The 23993-nt window shown below is 38.6% G+C and overlaps 1 protein-coding gene across 3 annotated transcripts in view; it reads left to right on the forward strand.

Annotated features, from left to right (window-relative positions):
- The window catches only part of TTC28 (tetratricopeptide repeat domain 28), a 587392-nt gene that overhangs the window by 171174 nt on the left and 392225 nt on the right, over window positions 1–23993 (forward strand). Inside the window, exon 1 of one of the 3 annotated variants that reach the window (XM_028480239.2) lies at window positions 14322–15309. The exons of the other annotated variants lie outside the window; for them this stretch is intronic. Within the exon in view, the coding sequence (XP_028336040.1) occupies window positions 15283–15309 (27 nt within the window). The 5' untranslated portion in view covers window positions 14322–15282. Of the gene's footprint in view, window positions 1–14321; window positions 15310–23993 lie in introns of those variants that run through there. 3 annotated transcript variants of the gene reach the window in all.

The following is a 23993-nucleotide window of genomic DNA, read 5'->3' on the forward strand; positions in this document are numbered from 1 at the left end:
TTTGCGGTACGCGGGCCTCTCACTGTTGTGGCCTCTCCCGATGCAGAGCACAGGCTCCGGATGCGCAGGCTCAGCGGCCATGGCTCACGGGCCTAGCCGCTCCATGGCATGTGGGATCTTCCCGGACCGGGGCACGAACCCGTGTCCCCCGCATTGGCAGGCGGACTCTCAACCACTGCGCCACCAGGGAAGCCCTGTTTATTTGTTTTAAAGATAGATTCAGTAGAGAACCATATGATCCAATCGAAAGGGAGAGCTAGATTGAGAATCATAATGCTTTTTCTGCTACTTATTAGCCATTTTTCTTTGGATAAGTCAATGGTCATTCATTCATTCATTCAATAAAGTAAGTATTTAGTATTACTGTGTACTAGGCACCATTACAGGTACTGGAGACATAAAGTTGAAATGATAGAGATCCTATCTTTAATAAAGTTTTAGGCAGTTGGAAGGTAGCTATAGAAAATGAAATAATGACAATAGGCAAGGAGGCCGCAATGAAGAACAAGCACGGCAGTGTGCCAGATACTCCTGAAGAGGCAGACCAGAGATAAACATATCCTACCAGTGGGTCAATTAAATTATTGTATTTTGAATATGATGTAGCCATTTTATTTTATTTATTTATTTTTTTGGCCACGCCACATGGCATGTGGGATCTTAGTTCCCTGACCAGGGATTGAACCTGCACCCGCTGCATTGGAAGCACGGAGTCTTAACCACTGGACCGCCAGGGAAGTCCCTAATTGTAGCTATTTTAAATTAGTGGAGGTAGCTCATGAGATGTCATAGATATTCTTTTTGGTGGAAAAGCAAGCTGTAGGTCCATATGTAAAGTATTATCTCATGTGAGTTGGAAGAAATGTTTGTATATGCATATAAGAGTTCAGGGATGGGGAGGACAAATTAAAATTTTTATTTTATACTCTTCTATCTGTTCACATTTTACCATAATATATTTTAACTTTATAATTACAACTAGTTAAACAAAAAAGTATCTCACCATAATCAACCTTTATCCATGACTTTATCTCTGGACTCAAACATCCTAATCCTAAAACCTTCATGTTAACATACTTCAACTCTGACCTGGCTTCTTTCATTTATTCAGCTTTTATCCTGATAATCCTAGTTGTATCTCCTTTTAAAGTCTCATCAAAGAGCTACTCTTTTCCTATATACTCTGAGGTTCACTTCTGTTATTTGTTTTGTTTTCAATTTTTTTTATTGTGGTAAAACATACGTAACATAAAATTTGTTGGTATTTTACCCTTTTTCTCAATGAACATATTCTTCCACCTCCCTATTCTTCCTCCACAGGACAAGCAACATTTCCTGAAAGGACAGCCTTGAAACTGATAGTTACAACCAAGTCTGGGCTATTTGAGAGCAGAGGACAATCCAGAATAGGAGATACATACAAAAGATCAGAGTCAGATAGTATATAAGTCAGGTATCAAATTGTTCTTGAGGGCAAGAGCCAGGCTCTGGTTCAGGTTTCTGGGTATTTAGAGACAAGGAAGAAAAAACTTGGATAAGGAATAGGTACCAAGGCATCAATTTAGGAGATTGAACACAAGATAATTGCATCGTTAATATGGAACAACAGCAGTAACAAGAAAGAAAAGAGCTTGCTAATATATACTTTTTTTGCAAAAAGCAGAAGCTGATCTTGGAGTATGGGTGGACCGACCTGACCTGGAAGAGGGAAGCAGGTGGCACTTTGAGAGAAAGGTTGGAGGGCAAGGCAGTTTGTGTCAGGTTCCACTCACCTTCTTTAGACTTTCTATTAGAAAAAAAGAATAAGATCTTCCGAGTAAGAATATAAAAACTCCCAAGCCACTCCTAGCGCATGTGCGCACACACACAACACACACACACACACACACACACACACACACACACACACACGCATACAGGTAGGAGATCTTTTTTACTGGAATGCATGATATGCTAATGATCTGATAAAACAAGACTACACTGTTATTATTGGGGTAAATATTTCAATACTACCTTTCAGAAACTGACTTTTAAAAAAAGATGAAGCCTCTTGTTTAGGAACATATCTTTTGATGTTTCTGTCTTTACCAAATCCTGTTTTGTATTAGAACTTCTATTTCTGGGGAGATTATTGAGAAAGTTATTGAAAACCAGGCTTAGACACATCTGGAATTTTTCAAATTGTCTCACCCATTTCAGAGTGGTTTTTAGATATAAGTTTGAATGAAGTCCATACTACCTTCAAGCTAAACTCTACTAGGTTTTGTATTTCTTTTTTGTTGTTGTTGTTGTTGTTTGTTTGTTTTTGCGGTACGCGGGCCTCTTTAGCCGCTCCGTGGCATATGGGATCTTCCCGGACCGGGGCACGAACCCCTGTCCCCTGCATCGGCAGGCGGACTCTCAACCACTGTGCCACCAGGGAAGCCCTGTATTTCTTTTCGGATGAATTTGTTACCTTTCTTCCCTCCCTCCCTCCCTTTCTTCCTTCCTTTCATCCTTCCTCTCTCTTTTTGTGTCTCAGTCTTCAGACCCAGGTTCCTTATCCATTTAAATGCATTTTATTATTATTTTGAATTGTACTCTAAGCTTTTTGAGGTAAAACGTTTAAACAGGGTTTCATATAAAATTAAGACGAAAATACTTACAGGAAACATATTTTATACCTAGAAAGTCCAAATAAGTTGACTAAGGTATAGAAAAAATGAGAGTTCAATAAAATAAATAGCATTACACTTAGCAGATATGAAAATTGTATTAACTTAATTTTTCTGTGAATTGGGGAAAGCTGATCACCTTTTAAAAAAATAACAGCTTTATTGTGATATTTTTCACATATCATAAAATTTACCCTGTTAAGGTGTACAATTCAGTGGTTTTTCATTTGTTCACTAAATTGTGCAACCACTATCCAATTCCATATCATTTTAATCTCTCGCCAAAGAAACCCTGTACCCATTAGCAACCACTCTTCCTTTCTCCTACTGCCCAGACCCTGGCAACCACTCACTAATCGACTTTCTGTCTCTAATCGACTTTTTGCCGGTTCTGGACATTTCATATAAATGGAATCATACAGTATGTGTCACTTTCTTTTTTAGCAGCAGAACATCTGAATCCAAGTCTGGGAACACCAGCATTCTTTTTAAAAAAAAAAATGTTATTTTATTTATTTATTTATACAGCAGGTTCTTATTAGTTATCCATTTTATACATATTAGTGTATATATGTCAATCCCAATCTCCCACTTCATCCTACCACCACTGCCCCCGCTCCCCGCCACTTTCTGGAAACACCAGCATTCTTAACAAAGCAAATTTGAGTAAAACTTCAGTAATATTGCTAGACTGGATTCCTCATCCCAGCAGGTGGGATGATACACGAAAGTGTTGATTTGATGATAGATTCATCAACCCAGTAAACAGAACATTTCAAGGAGATGCTCTTTTGTTTAGAATTATTAGTGTTGCAGGAGGGAGGAATACCTAGTGGAAATGTGAACATGAAAACCCTTTAAGATACTAAATGAAAAAGGAAAATAATTTAAAATAGTATTTGTATATTTTGGTTAAATCTTTAACCCTATTTTGGTAGTTATTTGCTATTCAACTTTTGTCATTTACAGTATATAGCTAACCCCAGCTACTAACATGGAAAGTCATCCTTTGCACTGTATTCTACGTGCAGAAGACTGCCAATAATTGTGTTAGATGGTATAATTGATAAGAGTGTTTCTGTGGGGGTTGGATCTTCTGAATTACCTTCCATGCAAGTTAGTTTTTGTCTTATATGTGCATTCAGAATAAACAAACTTCTTTATGATCTTAATTGCTATTGCTTAATTTATAATCAGAGTGTCCACTATCTGACCCATTCATATACCTTTGAAATAGGAAGCAAAAGCCCTCTCTTGTTTTTATATGGATGGCCAGATAGACAGCACTTTAAAAATTAGCATATGAATGTTTTGACTATCTCACTTAAGACAGCCTGTCAGTTTGGCAGCTCTGAGCCTGTTATTTCTGTGTCTTCTCTTTTCTCATTTTCATGTTTTGACAAATGAGATTGTACTTTTGACAAGTGATTTGTACTTCATCTAAGGTTTTCAAAGTGTTTTTAATTTATTTATTAAACTATCTTAAAGATCATTTTATCTACCCATTTTTGGGTTAATGTAAGTTTCTCTTTAATACAAATGAAAATGGAAAGTGATAGCACTGGAGTTCTTAAATAAAAAACATTATTGGGCAATAATTATTTTTCAGAATAATTATTGCTTATTTTTCAGAAGGTTATATTTTTTTCTATTAAGCATCTTCAGACTTAGGCCAGGGTGTAGTACTGATTTAACAGGAAAAGCCCCTTCTGGTGTTACCTGGGAGAGTGTATCTTTCAGAACTGAATGTATTTACAAGTATCCTTTGGTAAATGAATAAATGCCATGCTGAAAATTTTATTGCAAAAGGAAATTCTATGTATTCTTATCATATAACCAACATTAATTTCACTGATTCATTGAATGAATATTTAATGAGTACTTAATATGTGCTGGGACCTGTTCTAAGTACTGGACTTACAGTGGTGAACAATACAGATACCACTCCCTAGACCTTACATTCTGTTGGGTGACATAGTGATCAAATGAGTAAATAATGCAATTTCAAATTGTAATATGTGGCTTGAAGAAAACAAAGCAAAGTAAGAGAGTATGTAGTCAATTTGGGGAGGGTAGTTGATTTTGTTCAGGAGGACTTCCCTGAGGACTTGTTATTTGAAAAGAGACTTGAATATTGAGAAGGAATATCTATTCTGGAGGAAGAGATTTCCAGGCAGACATAACTGCAACTACCAAGGTCATGAAGGAAACATAAGAAGGCAGGTTTAGCCACAGCACAGTTAAGGAAAGGTATGGGTGGGGGGTGGAAGGGGAAGCTGGGACAAAGTGAGAGAGTAGCATTGACATATATACACTACCAAATGTAAAGCAGATAGCTAGTGGGAAGCAGCCGCATAGCACAGGGAGATCAGCTCCGTGCTTTGTGACCACCTAGAGGGGTGGGATAGGGAGGGTGGGAGGGAGGCTTAAGAGGGAGGGGATATGGGGATATATGTATACATATAGCTGATTCACTTTGTTATACAGCAGAAATTAACACAACACAATATTGTAAAGCAATTATACTCCAATAAAGATGTAAAAAAAAAGTATGGTAAGAGATGAGGGTGAAAGGTAGAGGCTAGATGATGTAGGGAGGGCCTTGTAGGACGTGGTAAAGGCTTTGTATTTCTATTCTTTATGCAAAGGGAAGCCTTAAGCATGTTTCAGACAGGGAACTGCATGATCTGATTCACATTATTGAAAGATCATCCTGGCTACACAGAGAGACTGGATCACAGGAAGCAAAGTGAAGCTACTATAGTAGTCCAGTTGATATTAATGACAACTGTGGCTGAAGAAGAAGGGGTAGAGGTGATGTGAAGTGGCAGGATATGAATTAAAATTTGTAGATAGAGAGCTGAGGACTTGGTATTGGATTAGATGTTGAGGGCGAGGAAAGGAGCGGAATCAGAGGTAACTGTTTAAAGTTTTTGGCCTGAGCTGCTGGAGGAATAGAGACGCCATTAATTGAGATAAAATAAATAAGACTGAAGAATGACCAGATTCTTGGGGGAAAATCAAGAATTTTGTTGAGATGTCTTAGTGAAGATGTTGAATAGGCAGTTATTTATACAAGTCTGGAGCTCAGAGAGGTAGGAATTTGAGGTATAAATATGGGTGTCATCAATTAAGAGATGGTATTTAGACGCTTGGGACTAGCTGAGATCTGAGGGAGTAATTATAGGCAGAAAAGAGAGCAGAAGACTGTGCCTTGGAGCTCTCCAGCGTACATACATGTCTGTTCATGCGTATATATTCATGCAAGAAAAACTTGTGTCCCAATGTAAACAAAATCAAATGAGTCTGTGTGAGTCAGCCACGGTTCTTAGTTGCAAGTAACAGAAAACAACTGTGACTTCTAATCAAAAGGTACCTGGATTTCAGCCATAATGGGCCCACAGTAACTGCTGTATCCTGGTTGCCAGAGCTGGAAGCACCACTGCGGCTGGATGTTGTATATGGTGATGAGCTCCATGGCACTGATGACCATAGCAACCGGATGTTTCTGTGGGTCCTGCTAGAGTAAATTCTCTCTGTCATTATTCTTTGAGTCACTTGCTTCACTTTCAAACTTCTGGCAAAAAACTTTGCCAGAGGTATTATGTTTTTATCCCAGGTATCGGGTGGTGGATATCAAGTAATTATCTGACCTCTTTGGTTACTGTCATGAGAGATATTTCCTACATTCCACCAAGACTCAGATAATGGGGAATTCCCCCAAAACAGAGGATGAGAGTTAAGATACCAGGCAGTTCAACAACCATAAAGAGGTGTCCATTTGGTGAGTGTGATCCATTTGGTTGCTTATAAATTCATAGCAACAAGTCAGTATAGTGCCTCCAAATAGACCTCAAGAATAATATTTTTTTTCTACTCTTTTCTCAAAGCCTGTTTCCTGCCATAGGATTGAAAAGAGATCTACTTTCCCTGTGTTCCTTTTAAGCATAGCCAGAGAAATATAGCCTCTTTTGGTTAAAAACACACAAGTAAATAAGCCCCCAGTTCAAGCATCTTTATTAAGTAAACCTTAATGTATTAAAACACACATGTAATTACTACCCTTGCACATTCAGGATTCCTTTAAGAAGGTTAATAAACCCGAAGCTGTATATTCTGCCCCAAATATCTGACCACTGAATTTACTCCAGATAAATTCTCTAAATTTTAACTAAAGATAACATATGCTGAAGTTTCTCCCAGATTGATAAATTATATAACAGCAAAATTACACATGCCCTATAGCTATGGCTATCTGGTAGAGAGAAGTAACAAGATTGTAGCCCCAAATATTATAGTCCATTGATCTGATCTATATGAGAAAATTGTAACACAGCCATAGTATTCTTAAGATGGAAGATTAGGACTTCCCTGGTGGTACAGTGGTTAAGAATCTGCCTGCCAGTGCAGGGGACACGGGTTCGAGCCCTGGTCTGGGAAGATAACCACATGCCGCGGAGCAACTAAGCCTGTGCGCCACAACTACTGAGCCTGCGCTCTAGAGCCCGCGAGCCACAACTACTGAGCCCATATGCTTAGAGCCTGAGCTCTGCAACAGGAGAAGCCACTGCAGTGAGAAGCCTGTGCACTGCAATGAAGAGTAGCCCCTGCTCGCTGCAACTAGAGAAAGCCCACGCGCAGCAATGAAGACCCAACACAGCCAAAATAAATAAATAAATACATAAAGTAAAATTTATTTAAAAAAAAAGATTAATTGCATACCAAAGAGATAACAAAGTATTTCCAGGCTAGTACCCATGTCCTTTAATAAGCTTCGTTGGAAAATGACTGAATGCTGGACTTCTTCAGTGAGTGCTAGATTTTGTTGTCTTCCTTCAAAGAGTATTGAACTTTGTTCTGCCAGATAGTTAAGTTACTTGTAGATTAAATGTGCTTTTTACAAGATTTGTTTTTAAGCTTTGTTAGGGTGAGTTTACAGTATATTTTAGTTAACCTCTTCTGTTAAGAAATGACATTTCTGAGGTCTCTACTGAATGTCCCAGGTATTCCCTCCACTCTGGCTATTGGAATTTGAAAGACTTGCAGCCCTAGAGAGTTCTGACAATTGTTCTGCTTACAGCTTCCCTTCACTTAGCCTTGTGGAGTTTTGCCCTACATTGGGCAGCGTTGTATTCAACCAGATCTCAGGAAGCCCCTATGTTGATCTCTGGAGCACCTGTCCATATAGCCCCCTTAGAGTTCATTTTCTCCATTTCTCTACCCGGAATGTTCCAGCTTCGCTGGCTTCCTCAAACTGATCTCTCTCCTCACAACCATTGTGCTCTGCTTGGGATCCCCTTCCTGCTCTGTGGTCCGGAAAGTGCCTCCAGGCAGAAATCCAGGGTGATCATAGGGGTTACCTCATTTGTTTTGCTTCTCTCAAGGTTCATAGTACTCTGTGCATATTGTTGTCTGAAACAGTACGAAAACAGTGTTTTTCCTGTATTTTATCCAGTTTTCTAGTTATGCCAGGAGAGTAAGCCTGGTCCCAGTTGCTCTGTTATGAACAGAAATCCCATTAGAAAAATGATTTTACCACTGAAACACATGAAGATTAGTTCTGGCAGCTTGTGGCCCTTAATATATAATCAACACAAAATCCATGGTATGATGAAGAAAGAGAAAAAAATTAGGGTTAGCATAGTAAAACAACCACAATAACAACAATGCTAAACATATAGCATTGTATACAGATTATATTATATATGTGTATAATTACATATATAGTTTCATACTCCCCACAACCATACTTAGATAGTTGCTATTATTATCTCCATTTTACAGAGTTGGAAATTGAGGTACAGAAAAATGAATTAATCCAGGGTCACACAGCTAGTATATGGTGGATCTAAGGTTTGAACCAGGCATTATTAGCCAAATAAAAATTGCTGCCTCAGGAAACTGGGTAGGTCTCCCACCCATCCCAGCTGAGCAGTGAATTTTGTTGTATTTTTTTTCTTTTTACACCAAAGCTTTATACATGTCACCATTATGTGAATGACCCACAAATCTCTTTATAGCTATAGCTGTAGACATAGATATATATCCTTACCTCCAGACAATCCCTCCACCTACCTACTTTACATTCCTGTGTATCTCTTACTACTACCTCAGACCTGTAAGTCTCAAACTGAATTTAGTACCTACCTGTTCTTTCTGTGATCCATACTTTAGTTAGTAGGGTATCTCTTTTTCTAAAAGATGACGAAAAATTTGGGGATCATCTTTAAATCCTTCCTTCTCTGTCTCTTTCATGTAACAAGTTCTTAGGACCTGTTCTACTTGTGAAATGTCTCTCAAGAAGGGCCTTTTTCTGCTTATGCTGCTCTAATTCAAGACCTCTTCATCCCTTATTGATCTTTTGTAATAGAAACTTATTTGGCCTTCCTGTCTTTATTGTTCTCATATTCTTCCTGTCCTTCACAGTACTTCCAGAGTTAGCATAAAACTCAAATAGATTTGCTAATGCCTTGATTAAAACCCTGTGCTGCTCATCATTGTATTCTAAGTCAGGAATTAATAACAAGGCTTTGGAGTCTGACTCCAATTTCCTTTCTTCTAGCCATGATTCTTTGGGAATTTACTTAACCCTTTAGCCTTAATTTCCTCTTCTGTAAAATGGACATAATGATATTTCCTCCTCATAAAGGTGTTAGGATCAATGAATTAAAAAAATATATAAAAGACTTCAATGCTTAGCACATACTCAACAGATGATAGTTATTATTATTGTTAAGGTAATAGCATTCACAGCCCTCTAACCTTAAGTCCACTATGCCTTGCCTTGTGTTATATGTGTCAGATCTGTGAGATGACTTGCTAATGTGGCCCATGTTTTCATACGTCCATGTTTTGGCTCATGCTCTTTTCCTTCAGTCTGGCACATTCCTCCCCAAACATTGTCTCAGCTTGTTGAAAGGATATTGTGCCAGCTCTTCTATAAACCTTTCTCTGTTACCACAGTCAGAATTAATTACTCTTTAGGGCTCCCATAGTCTTAATGAGAGAATATGTCATTAATTATTTCATTCTTTTAGCACTTAGCTTGCGCTAAGAACTTGGGCTCTCAAAGTCAGATGAATGGCAAGATCAGTAGGGTTAGCTGCTATTGTTATTGTTATTTTTATTAGTGTGTACCTGTCTTCTCCTTCAACCTCACAAGACTGCTCTGTCCTTAAGGGCAAAAATCATCTGATTTATTTTTGTCTCCTCTCACAGTACTTAGTACAGTCCCTTGTATAGAATGAGTACTTAGTCAATATGTGTTGAATTTACAGGATTGGACTTCAGCCTGTCTGACACTGTCTGATATAGTGGAAGGAAGTGAGGTGGATAAAGTTAGAGGTGATTTTCCCTGGATGTTGTAGAACAGTTTACTTCCCAAGGAATGGGAGCATGGTCCTACATCTACTTTGCTGTGTGGCAGAATTCTTATGCAACAGGTTATTTCAGTTTTCTTTTTTTAGCAAAGCAAGGCCTTTAATATTCTGAAAGCACCCAATTGTGTGAAATATCACTAATGAGGCCAAATTTTTTGGTCTCAAATATGCTTCTACTTTTGTCCCTTTATTTCCTAATATCTCTTTAGATACTTGAAAATAATTTAGAGGTCTTTGGGAAAATTAATATATTTTCCAAATACTGTTTCACATTGAGTTTAATATTCTAAAACACAATAAATGTAAATAACTACGAAACTAGCTTTTCTGGGCATTTACCCTGTGATCAATGTCAGACATATCACTCCTTAGGAAATCTTGAAGAAATTCACAACGATGAAAAAAGGTGTGTTTTCTCCATTCATTTCCTCTTTCTTGCTTTTGTTCAGATTTGAATAGACAAGTAGTTATTGAGGAAAATACTACTTTAATAGACTGTTTTACAGTATCTCCCTTTAGGGAAGTGATTTGCAAAGTGCTATATGTTTAAAAATGGAGTGGTACAAATGCCTTTTAGTAGCTGCATATCTGAGAAACTGTGTTCTTACTGTTGACATTGGATCTTTGAAACAATAAGCTAAATTACAACATTTTGAGCTGTGTTAGCTTGGTACCTTTATATAAATAATTTCTAAGGGAGAAAGTATACTGGTATAATAGTAATTCTATAAATATTTCAGATATAATTACCAAGTCAGTTTGGATTAAGCAAAATAAATAAACAAAGGCACAAAGAAAAAAGCAAGATGATTTAATATAGTATTCATATTTACAGGCTTCTAGGTAATGGTCTTCTTTCGAGTGGTACCTACTAAATGAAAGCTGAAACACTCACCAGTCAGCAGGGAAAGAAATGCCATATAAATAAGTGACCCAAAGGAAATATACCTAAAAAATTGAAAAACAGTTTAAAACTTGACTTTGAAGTCTTAGATTATGTCAAAACATAAATATATTTCCTCTGTCTCCTTTCTTGTTACAGTCCACTGTTCTCAGACTCTCTCTCCCCCAATTTAAGTAACTTTGTCTTTTATTAAGTCCAACAACGTCTGAGCATGGGAGATTGCTCTTCAGTCCACGGACAGTGCGTGGTATGCATATGGAGTCACAGATGCCCTCAAAAAACCACCCCATAGATTAGGAACCATGCAGGTCTCTTAATTTACATATGGGAAAGTGAAGCCTTGAGTGGTTAAATCAACAGTCACAAATTATGACTTGCAGATGGAATTTAGACCTACAGGCATGTTTTGTTTGGCCTGTTAGAATGCTTTAAAACTTTTGAGCAAACAATTAAAATCAGGAAAATTTTAGCTTCTCATGAAAATTTAGAGGATCTGGCACCGTTGGACTGATATTCCTGTATGACATCAATTGACTAGCATTATGTATCATGTAGCAACTCCCTCTTTTACATGATTTATCTTTCTCCAGATTTACAATCCTTACAACTCCCTTTTACCTTACACCTGACTCTGTTTCATTTATTCATGTCATCTGCCTTGCCCTTCTGATAATTTTTGTTGTATAGCAAGTTAGAGGCAGAGTAAAAAATAGAAACTTTCATCTTGACCTCTAAGCAATTGTAGGTTCCTCCCCCCATCACTCAGGCATTGGTTTTTAAGCCTTGGATTCTAGTCCTTCCATTACCATTGACTTGCTGGGTGGCATTGAAGGGGTCAGTTAACTCCTGCGAATTTCAGTTTTGATATCTATCATATCTGTCAAATGGTCATTATAAGCATTTTAATTATGCACATAATTTAAAAATCCAAAGGTTTATATACAAAACAGCCTCATAAAATCATGGTTAACATTTTGTTATATTAGATTGCTTAAAAATGCTGCTTCAGTCATGCCTCTTGACTACTGTTAATACCTTTAATGCCCTGCATCCTACAGGATAAAGTCCAAATTTCTTTGCCTTACAGTGTTCCCTACCATTTGGTTCCAACATACCTTGCCAAAGTATCTTTTACTTTATATGGAATGGAATGGAATTTCCCTCATTCATCATTCAATCTCTACCCTCCCTTCATTCTTTTATCCCATAAATATTGAGCACGTCTGCTGTGCCAGGCGCTATGCTGGGCACTGAGGATTACAAAGCTGAACAAGACAAAGTTTCTGCCTCTAACATTCTCATTCTTAAGCCTTATATTTTAGGCACGTCAATATATTTTGTATCTTGAATACATCTTGTATAGGCTTGCCTCCTTTGCTCACACTACTCTCCCTTTTCTTTTTCTTTCATTATTTCATTCAACAAATATTTATTGATTGCTTATTGTATCAGGCACTGTTCACTGGATGTTGATATTATACAGAGTAAAGTCCCTGCTCCCTTGGAATTTATATTCTTGGGGATATAAGACATTAAATAAAATATATGTCATAAAGGCTGTGAAGTAAAGGTAGCAGGGTAAGGAAGATAGAAGGTAACAGTCATAGTGCTATTATTTAATTAATTAATTAATTTATTTTTTAACATCTTTATTGGAGTATAACTTTTACAATGGTGTGTTAGTTTCTGCTAATGCTATTATTTTAGAAGGAATGATGAGAGACAGCCTTTCTAATATGATATTTGAACTGAAGGAACAAAGGGAGGGATCAAGAGGGTATCTGGAGGAAGGGTGATTCAGGCAGAGGATGCAACACATATATGCTTGATATATTCAAGGGACAGTGAGGTGGCCGTATGGCAGGGTCTGAGAAAGGGAGTGGAAGAGGGGTAAGAGATGAGTTCTGAGAGGTACACAGGTCCAGATCCTGAAGAACGTTACTGCCTGTGGTAAGGAACTTGGCTTTTGTCTCTAGAATGAGTTGTATCTCCTCTGAATTTCTACTTCATATTCCTTTGTGACACCTTCCTTGACCATCCCTGTTTACAGTGGTTTCTCCTTCTGTCTCCTGGAATGCTACTTACCATGTAATTCATTTGTTTAACTGACCAATGCAATGTCTGATTGTCCTCTTATAGGTCTTCAGCTCTGTCGTAACTTCTTTGTAACTTCCTCTAGCGTAGGGACTTAGTTTTATGCCTTTCTATCCTACATGATGTTTTGCACCTAGTTGGGACTTAATATATGTTTGTTTTGTGAGGCTCCAGCCTCAGATATCAGCAGTAAGAATTTGAAAGCAATGTCTAAGAAAGAAGTGAAAGGACTTCGTGATAGATTAGACATAGGAATGATGTTAATTAAGGTTTTAGTTTGTGATCCTGGAAGAATAACAGTGCTATGGACAGATATAGGAAAGCTGGGAAGAGAAACTGATTTGGGGGTAGATTGATTAGTTTGGAATTTATTGAACTTCCATGTTAGTAGGATATCCAAGTTAAGCTGTGCAGAATGATTTGTATATGTTAGGACATATACAGAGTATTGGTGCTATTTGTGACTGCTGCCTGCAGTATGTAATTTCAAGAGCAGGGATAGCCTCTTACTCATATTTCTAGCATCTGGAACAGGGGCTGGCAAATAATAGGTGCTTAAATCATAGGCACTTAATAGTTTTATTGAGCAGAGAGGTAAGGTTGGTGTGTAGCTATGATGCATATCATGGCTTAACTATACTTGTTAATATTATTATTTTTTAAAAGACAATGATTTCACCATTGAATTTCAGACTCTTAGGCTTAGAAAAAATTCTCAAAAGTAATTTGTTTTAGTTAACTGTTTTGGGTATTTTAATGACATTTACGATATATCTGATATAGTTAGTATCCAATCTGCTTATAATCATCCACATCAGCCAGTCCTGCCAATGCATTATGGAACTCTGACATTAATAAGTTAAATATTGTTGAAACAATGGAGTGATGGTACATCAGTTGCTATTATTATGTTCATCAATTAGTATTCTAGTAGTTTACACTACCCATTAATTCCCAGCTATCAAAGTAGCCTCATGGTGAGAGAAGAATTTCTAGGCATGTTGGATGACAAATAATAGAATTACATTGTATTTTGTATTTGGAGTTGTGTCTCCTTAAATAGGATGGAATCATTTTATAGAAGCTGAATGAAACTCAATCTTGATAGCAATATTTTTTATAATAATAAAATTAGTGCTAAATTTAGAGAAGCAGAGTCTATTCTTGATTGAAATTTTTATTTTGTCAGATATCTTAAATCTTTTTCCTTCAAGTCACACTTCTAGATTATATAGGTTTTTGGTCTAGAAACCTTTTCTATTCCTTTTTTCTCTCGATATAACTCACAAATCTAGATCTTTTGAAATGGTTTCCTGATTCCGTAGGTCTATTCTGGCTCTGATTCCTTGGGAGCTGTTAGGTGCCTCTGAAACTGTGTGCTTACTTTTTGCTTTGGAACAGATGTCGTGGCACTAAGACCCAGAAACCATTTGCTCTGTGTGGCTGGAGCTGGGCAGGCTGTGCTCACACTGAAGGGAAGGAAGTCATTAGTGCAGACTGAGCTGTGGAGTTGGGTTCTTGCAGGATTTCCTTCCAGCCTTTCCCCACTAAGGTTCTTGGGAATTAAAAAAAAAAAAAAAAAAAAAAAAAATCTAAACACACAAACCAAGTTTTCCTATTTACAGTGTTCAGGGAAGGTAGGCATTTCGGGAAGGGCAGATCCTTTCCCCAAGCTATCCAAGAAAGAAGAGAAAACAGCGTAAAGAAGCTCTGATTACAGATCTTTGGAATTTTCTTTGCTAAATTTTACAAACGAGAAATACACCCAGAATTTTGGGAATTGCTCCAGGCTGCGCGTGAGGGTTTGATTGCTTGTCTAATCTTTTTTTGAGAAGAGGAGAATTCGCCAAAAGGGGTTTGGATGGCAGGAGCCCGGCTGGGTTTGTGCAGCAGCTTGCGTTCTCCCTCTCTTCTCTGAGGGAGGGTCTTTGCAGCCGGCTTGGAGACCCCCTGCCGCAGGCTCTTTTTGCTGGCGCTGGCCTGAGGGGAAAATGCTCCGCTCTGGCAAGAGTACGCTGGTTGCTGCTGGGACTTCCTAGCCCCGTGGGAAGTGTGTTCGTGATTTGGGGATACTTTTCATTGAACTGAAGGCGAAAAGACTGGACTCTCCTGGGCTCTTTCCCTTCGCAGTGAATATGGGAAAGAATTAGGGGGTGGGAGGGAGGCAGCATGACTTGCAGTCGCCGCTGCCCTGCATCTGTCCCCAGCCCCCAGCCAGCATCTTGATGTTCCACGTATCGGCTGTACAAATATGATGAAATGGCAGCCCCGGAAGAAGGTAAGTGTCCCGGAGTGGGGACGGGGCCCTGATGCCCCACCCAGGGAGGGGTGACAGGGGGCGGTTGCCCTCGGGTCCCTCCACTCCTTCCGTAGTTTGCTGGACGGGCAGGTCCAAATAGCTCTCTCCCTTCAGGGACTTACACCAGTCCCTTAGGAACGGGTTACCAAGTCTGATCTACGTCCATTGCGCTCTTAAGTTTTTCCTTCTTGGTTTGCCCAGACTCTTCAGGGGTGACAGCTCAGAAACATCCTTTTGCTTTAGAAGCCCGGTGGAGCCAGCCACACGATTAGCTTTGCAGGAGCCAGCCAAGAGCTGCCAGGGTCTAAGGACTCGGTGGCGCCTCGTCTACGGGGAGCCATTTGGGGTTGTATTCCCGACACATTCCAGTGTCCCCGCAGGTGGGTGTTGTAGCACCTACTTCCCCAAGGGGTTAATAGGCTCTGAGCCGCTGGCAGCCGCTTCCCCAGGGCCCCGCTGGGGGGCGAGCATCCCTAGCACAACCGCCCAGCAGCTGGTTCCTGGGCAGCGGGGGCCGCGGGGCCTCCAGCCTGAGCTCCTGGGGCCGGGCCGGCCGGGCCTTCTGCCCGCGGGGCTCCCGGGCAGCTGCGTGGGCCCGCGCGAGTGCACGCGCCGGCCATTGTCACGGGTGTGTGTCTGTGCGTGGCAGCGTGCACGGGCGTGTGTGCATCGATCGTGGGGAAGAGGGGGAGGGGGCACTTTGCTTTTTGCGAGATTATTTCCTAATATGGCTCCTTTGTTGAGAACTCAAGAAAAAAAAATCCAGTGGTTCTATCAAAATAAATTGCTATTGGTCCCAGAAATAACGTTTCTAAATGTGAGACTGGTCGCTACCCCAGGACGTTCAGGGAGAAAGACAGCTTTCTTCAAGTTGTTGGCGGCTGTACCTTTGGCTAGGGCTCCCTTTTGCTAACTTGTCTGACTGGCGCTGTTAGGTGAACCCAGTGGTTCACTGCATAGCAGGACTTATTCCCCCACTTCAAATACCTCATTTGGCCGTGTTTTTTATTGACATTCTTTTGAAGGAAAACAGCGAACTGAACGTGCTGTGCCTCTCCCCAGCCATGACCTGTCTCTGTTAGCAGCTGCCTGGTGTTTTACTTGAACTAGCTAAACTGACTCTTTCTTTGTGGCATGATGTGTGATACCATGTTTTACATCAGAGCTGAAATAGAAATCATGTGTGAAATGCATGAGAAGATATTGTGCATTTGTTTTATTGCTAGAAAATCTAACAAACCCTGCTTCGGTACAGCCTAGTGAATTGAAAGGTTTTCTTTGATATCTAATTTGCTATCTGAAACGAAGTCATTTCTGCCGCATTCTGAAGTCAGAATCTCTCATATATTAGTTCTCATAGAGCTTCTTTCAGTGATATTGGTTTCATGTGTTTTAGTTAAGAGATCCATGCATCTCCCCCCACCACCCATAAAAATCAGAGTTAGGATGAGGAAAACCCATAGAAGAAACCATATAATTATGAAATTTAAACAGATTCTGTGTATTCCTGGAGCCCTCCCCCCAATTTCTTCTATATTTGTACATTGCATATTTATGAGTACTTTAAAGATGTCTGCAAACTATACATTTATAAATGTCTGTTTTTTCTATTTTACCCAATATGCAGTAACTCATGTGGTTATGTCTGTGGAAACCCCTCTGGGTACTGGTATTGCTTGAACCACGGAAGTATTATTCTTGGCAGTCAGGTGGATTTCTGGACTCTGGAAGATTCTGTTTCAAGTGTTAGGATTCACTCTGCAGTATTTACTCACTCTGTGATGCTTAAATTGCTATACCAGAAGGTTGTGTTTATTCACTGCATTCATAATCCCAAATCATCATGTTACCAGATATAATTCTGCAAAGTTCATAGAAGATTAAAAATTAAGCTGAGCCATTAAGTACTGTGTGATTATTTGGTGGTGGCTTGAGAACAATTCTTCCTTCTTCTACATTGGAAACGGAAGCTTCCTTGGAAGAATATTCAACTCCTGTAGGGCACCAATAAGTCTTTACAAAGATTAGGTTTATTTTTTTACTCTTGCAAGAATACTCACATGATCAGATCATTGCTGTGGTTTCTGGCTGGGTCTGCTAACACATTTGTAGTGGTACAGTCACATGCCATGTGTTTTGTCAAACTGTTTCGTAAAAACCATTTACACCACAGATGAAAAGTGATACTACATTGATGTGATTTTAACAAAGCTAAGATCATCCATAGAATGCTGCCCCAAGCAGCATTTGCTATAGCTGGGCTTCATGGCTAGGACTGATGGTAACTTGCTATCATGGTGTCCTGTCAGCCACTACCAGTGCTGGCTTTTGTAAATTCTGGGCTCACTATAAGAGAATGACCATAGGTTCTAGGTTTCTTTGTTTCTAACTGAGCATGCCGCTGGGGTACATGATTGAAGGGGAGTTCTTTGCTCTTCTTTCCTCTGCTTATTTGCTGGGTTTAACTAAATACTAAAATTCAAGCTGTGGGCTCTGGAGTATTCAATTAGGGTCTGCTACCTTTTTCACAAAGAAACCACCAGAACACGATTAATCACGTTCCCCTCTCAGGACCAGTGAGTAGCTTAGTTAGCCATAGCTTTGCTCCCTCATTTCTGGATACTACTACCAAGATGCTCTTCTTCCCTCCCCTTCCTGAAGAAACAGTGATTTTTATCTACCTCTGAATTCCTGGAGCATTTAGAATCTATGCCCTTTTAGGCTGATTGTCCTTTACTGATAGTAAACTTTTAAAATCCTAGCCTCTCAATTATTCTTCAAGCTCCTTGAGTTCAGGAACCACACTTCACACCTCTTTTTTGGTGCCAGGGATAATATAGTTGCTCAGTAAATATTTATTTGATGTAAAAGTAAGTAAGAACTATTGCTTTGTAAAACTTGTATTTATTTTTAGGGTGGTATGATCTTTAAATGTAAAAAGGTTCAGAATGTTTCAGTTGACTCATAGGTATTAGACTGTAGTGGATTATTAAAGAAAACCAGAATATTTTGGCACTCACTTCTAATCTTTTGTAGACAACTTCAGGGAGGGGACAGCTACACTTTCCACACAGGCTCCGTGGCAGTCATTGTTAAGACACCACTACCAGGCTCCGGATCCAGTGTCATGATCCTTTTATTAACATAACCTATTGGCCTGGCAAAATATACTTTCCCATGTTTTCACGTTAATAGGCCATCATGCAGCACGTTATTTTTATCTTGTATTTGCAGAAATGATAGTAATTAAAATGCTCATCTCATAGGAACATGTTTGTTTACAATTCTGAAGTGATTTTTGCTCTTTAAAATCCAAGGATTAGTATCAGATAACACTGTGTAAATAAGACTGCAGTCAAAACCTTCAGGAAAACTGCTGCTGATTGGATTTTTTCATTCCTTATCTAATGTTATTTTACTGTTCACACATAATAAAAGATCATTAATAGGAATATGTCATATAAGCTACATTAATTATGTCATTTGAGAGTCATATGATGTATTTATCTTGTTCTACTTGTCACATTAATATAATGTGAATCTGGCTTCTTAAATGACTTCTCTGATAGAGCTTCATTTATTTCAAAGCTCACTAGTAAAGATTGTGTCCTGTAAATTTGTGTCTCGGAATAGCTTATTGCTTTTACAAAAGAGTGTATTTCAAATCCCTGAACTTTTTCTATGATAAAGCATTTTGTTTCTGGATTAGAAAGCTAAGTCTCAAATTTTAATACAGCTATACTAAATTACTTAGTTACCTGCCTAAATGCTGTGCTAGTTGATATTATTATATTATTCATTTTGGACCACAGTTTGTTTATAGTATAAAATTAGACTTAAAAATAAGCATTGTGGACAAAAGAAGTTTTAAAGAGAAGTCTTAGAAATTTCATGATAAAGGTCTTTCTGCAGATCCGTCTATATACCATTCCCAGATCAGTGCAATCTAGAGACCCAGGTTTTGGTTCTGGCAGTTCCCGTGACTTGTGTCCTTGGGCATGTCATTTAATCTTTCACATCTGACTCCCCACTGTTATAGTTTAACGCCTCATTATCATTTGCTGGATCTATTGCAAATGGCATCCTAATGATTTTTCTTTTTCTTGTCTCTTTTTTCCTCTAATTTTCCCTTCTTATTCCTTCTAGAGTAATTGTTTAAAGAAACACATGTATTTATTCACCTTCTTAAAACTCTGCCATGTCTCTCCATTGTCTAGTAGATGTCTCCAAAGTGGAGTGAACACACCTTGGGCTAGGGAGTGTGCAAGAAAATGACTGGGTTATGGGGAAGTATGAGGACTTCTGTTTTTGTGTATTTTTTAATCTAAAAGAATAAGAAATAAATTAAGCTGTACTCTCAATACAGTTTGCCACTCTTCCCTTGTTTGTGTGGGGGCCACAAGGGGTTCTTAGTGGTGCCCTCTCATTGTTCATGCCAGTCATTTGTTCACCCTCAGTGTGCTGTGGTGTACTTAGTTTCCATCATAAAAGATCTTGCCTTAAGTGATTAATTTTATTAAAGAGGAGAAGAAAACAGAAGAATGTAGTGTAGGTTATATAGTATAGTGATGAAGAGGATGGGCTCTGAAGCTGGACTGCCTGGGTTTGAATTCCAGTGCAGCCTCTAGTAGCTGCATAGCCAAGTTATTCAGCCTTTCTGTACTTCAGATGTCTCATCTATTTAATATGAGTGGCCACCTAGCTCTTGGTGTGACTTTGAAGATATAATGTAAAATGCTTACAAGGAGTGTCTGACACATAAAATGTGCTTACTACACTTTTCCTGTTAGTATGATGGTACCCTGTAATCTAGCTGGACACAGCTTACCAGGCTTCTGTGCATTTGTACATACTTCTTCCTTTGCATAGAATGTCTTCTTATATTCTTAACTCGCTTCCTTTTGTCACTGGTCATACCTTAAGAACTTACTCAATCTTCTCCTCCTTAGTGAATCTTTCTACATAATTGCTGGGTATAGTTGGCCACACCTTCCTTTGACCATACTTGTATGAGCCATAGTCATAGCTCTGTACTGTAACTGTCAGTATGACTGCCTCTATCAGTGTAAGGTTGAGGGCACAGGCACAGAGTAGGAACTGAAAGAGTGAATATTTGAAAAAATGCAACGCATTTATGGAATATGATGGTCAGTGATCTTCAACCAGCTGGCAAGATTCTCTGACTTGCCAGTTATTGGAAATGCCTAACTTGCAAGTTTATCTCTTTTTCTTACCTTCTCAGAACACCATATTGACTATGAGTCAGGGTGATTCATTAAAGGGATAATCTTAACTCCTTACCTATTAAAAATAAAGTCCCAGTTATGAGGTGATGGCTGCACAACATTGTGTATGTGCTGAATGCAACTGAATTGTACACCTCAAAATGGTTAATTTTATGTTATATGAACTTTACCTCAAATGAAAAAAAGGGGGAAAAAGTTACAGTTACTTGTGATACATCTCACAGCTGGATCACAATATACAAGTGCAGCAATACCATGGTTGTAAACCACTGGAGTAAATCTTTATTCCCTTCAGCCCGAAATATTTTGGATCTTGTAAAACTGGTAGGGAATGGTCATCTATAGAAAACTACTTCCAGGGACATTTGAGAAGCTGGGAATAGTTGATAGACTTGATACGAAGTGAAAGAAGTCAATGATGAGGAAATCTGATTTGGCACCTTTACTGTTCAGGAGCTAGCCAGTAAACATTGCCATTGTGAGAGGCTACAGAGATGAATTGGCCCAACTTCAAGAAAAGGCGCCATCAGCCACCTTCATTTTACTGGTCAGTCACAGTGATGACATGCTGTGGAAAACACAGCAGAAGCAAGAGAAAACCTGAAATCCCAGCCGGCCTTGTCAGCTTTAACTTCCACAGCGAATTCATTATATCATTAATAACAATGTATGTCTCAGCTTTAAGACTTTGCTTTTTATTGATGTGCTAAAACCATGCAGTTTTATTGAAAGCTATAAAAATTATATCATTCGACTGACATTTTTAGGATATATATGACGCTTTTGTCCTGTACTTTCTTGTTAGTGCCCTCTTTTAGATTTTTGTAGCTAAGAGGTGTATTCTCACATGATTGAGCCCTTTAACTATATTCCTTTTTCAGCACACTTTGTTATTTATTCTGTTAGAGTGTTCTGTCTTCGTTATTTTGAGTATTCTATTCTTTTAGCATATATGGTAAGGAAAAACATAAAATTGTATCCTTTGGCTTATACCTTCTGTGTAATAAATGTAACATTTCTGGAAAAAGTACCTGAAATAAACTTGATGTCAGTTGTCAAAGCTGCACATAAGCTTTCTGCTGGTAGGCGTCTCTCAGTTTGGACTATCAAAGGACTGAAATTTCTATAGCTTACGTCTGGTTGTGTACGCCAATGTCCATTCATGAATGCACTTATATTTCCAGCATTATTTACTTTATGGGAGGTAATATTTTGGATTTACATCAAGTTGGAAGACTGAGGCTTGTGGAAACACAGATTTTTGAGGTAGTTCTGAGTTAGAGAGCAGTTACCATTTGGAATAGGGACAAAGTGGAGTTGGGAGCCAGGAGCTTATTGCGGGAACTCATTGTGTTTGGATATATACTTTCCTAAACACACAATATACGTAAACTTGAACCGAGAAAGGTAATAGTGGGAGTAGAGAAGGAAGAAACCTTCAAGGAAACTTTGTTGTACATCCTGGGATAACTTATGTCCTATATTGACAAAACAACATTTATTATCAATAGATAAGAAATTGGGATTTTAAAATTGATAAGTGATTCCTTATTTTGACTTGTCCAATGTAGGCGTTCCTTGTTTTAAGGAAAATCAAAATGCAATATTTGAATCTGAAAACAAACTGAATGCCACCTTGTTTTATATAACTAAAAACTTTGAATGTCCATTATATTTATCTGGTTCAGTACGTCATTGCTCTGACAATTAATTGTTAAGCATATTTTATATTTTAAATATTTATAAATGAACATAATGGAAATGCACACACTTATTTTCAGGATTATGTTAAATTGTGGTTATCTGTGAAAAGCTGAAATGCTTAAGCCCAGATCTGTCAGATATTTTTGGAAACATGTTTGCAGAGTTGAGATTCTCAGGCATAAATAAATAAGATTATTATGTTTTTGAGGAGTAGAAAGAAAATGTCATAGTGTTTGAGTGATGGTGGACCCATGATCATTTTGGTGGACTTCGGGTCTTTATTACTTAATAATTAGTTTTTTTCCAACAGAGGGTGGGCTGGAGAAATAAAAGATAAATGCAAACTACTTTATTGTTAGTAATTTTGGTAAATATATTAGGTTGAACCATATGAAACTGCTGATGTTTCACCATCTTTTACCTACAAAACTAGTAATTTACTTTGGTTCAATTAGTATTGGGGGGTTAGGAATGGTGGTGATAAATATTGAAATTAAGACTAAAATGTGTTTGAGGGATTAGTTATGAATTTTAATATTCTGTAGTCACCATGGTTTTTATGGAAAATCACTATGCTAATATTTATCTGTGGTGTTCTTGTGAATTTCTTGTTAACTCAAACTTAATTCATTAACTGCCAGCCCTTGTTAAATTTCAGCCATTTTTTAATGTGAAATTTTCTAAAATATATAACACATTTTCTGTCTTCTTAAACAGAAGGTACTAAGCTTCTCTTGATTACTCAGGATCATTATCACAAACATGAATTATTCTACTCTGGCATAATGCAGCACTACTATAGGAGCTTTTAAGGAATGTAGAATTATTTGTTCCTATACTGACTGACCCCAGATTGTTTTTTTGTGCCTTTTAAAATATTTTTGGGACTCCCCTGGTGGCGCAGTGGTTAAGAATCCACCTGCCAGTGCAGGGGACACGGGTTTGATCCCTGGTCCGGGAAGATCCCACATGCCGTGGGGCAACTAAGCCCATGCGCCACAACTAAGCCCATGCTCTAGAGCCTGCGAGCCACAACTAGTGAGCCCGCATGCCACAGCTACTGAAGCCTGCGTGCCTAGGGTCCATGCTCTGCAGTAAGAGAAGCCACTGCAATGAGAAGCCCGCACACTGCAATGAAGAGTAACCCCCGCTCGCTGCAACTAGAGAAAGCCTGCATGCAGCAACAAAGAACCAATGCAGCCAAAAATAAATAAATAAATAACTTTATTTAAAAAGAAATACTTTTATGATGTCTTTGTGTGGTTTTTACCTTTCTTACCATGTTGCCCAAAGTAATGCTGCTGTCATGTGCCTACCTCTTGCAATTCTGTTTTATGTATTTGTTTCCTATCTGTGGTGGGTGAGAAGTGCAGCTAACTGAGCCTTAGCTTGTGACTGAGATGAAAGTAAGTAGACTCTGAATGAATGAGGGTTTCTCTTATGAGTGTATGAACTTTAGAGTACGAACTGTGACTTTCTATTTTGACTACTTAAAGGGTATTTTTAAAAATATTTTCTGGTTTTAGGCTATGTTTTAGATGCTTAAGATGGTTAATAAATGACCTTTTAAAACAAAAATTATTTTGGAGGGCAGACAGCAGAAGCAAGAAGAACTACAATCCTGCAGCCTGTGGAACAAAACCCACATTCACAGGAAGACAAGATGAAAAGGCAGAGGGCTATGTACCAGATGAAGGAACAAGATACAACCCC

The sequence above is a fragment of the Physeter macrocephalus genome, chromosome 19 (assembly GCF_002837175.3).
Source record: "Physeter macrocephalus isolate SW-GA chromosome 19, ASM283717v5, whole genome shotgun sequence".
Taxonomy (NCBI): domain Eukaryota; kingdom Metazoa; phylum Chordata; class Mammalia; order Artiodactyla; family Physeteridae; genus Physeter; species Physeter macrocephalus.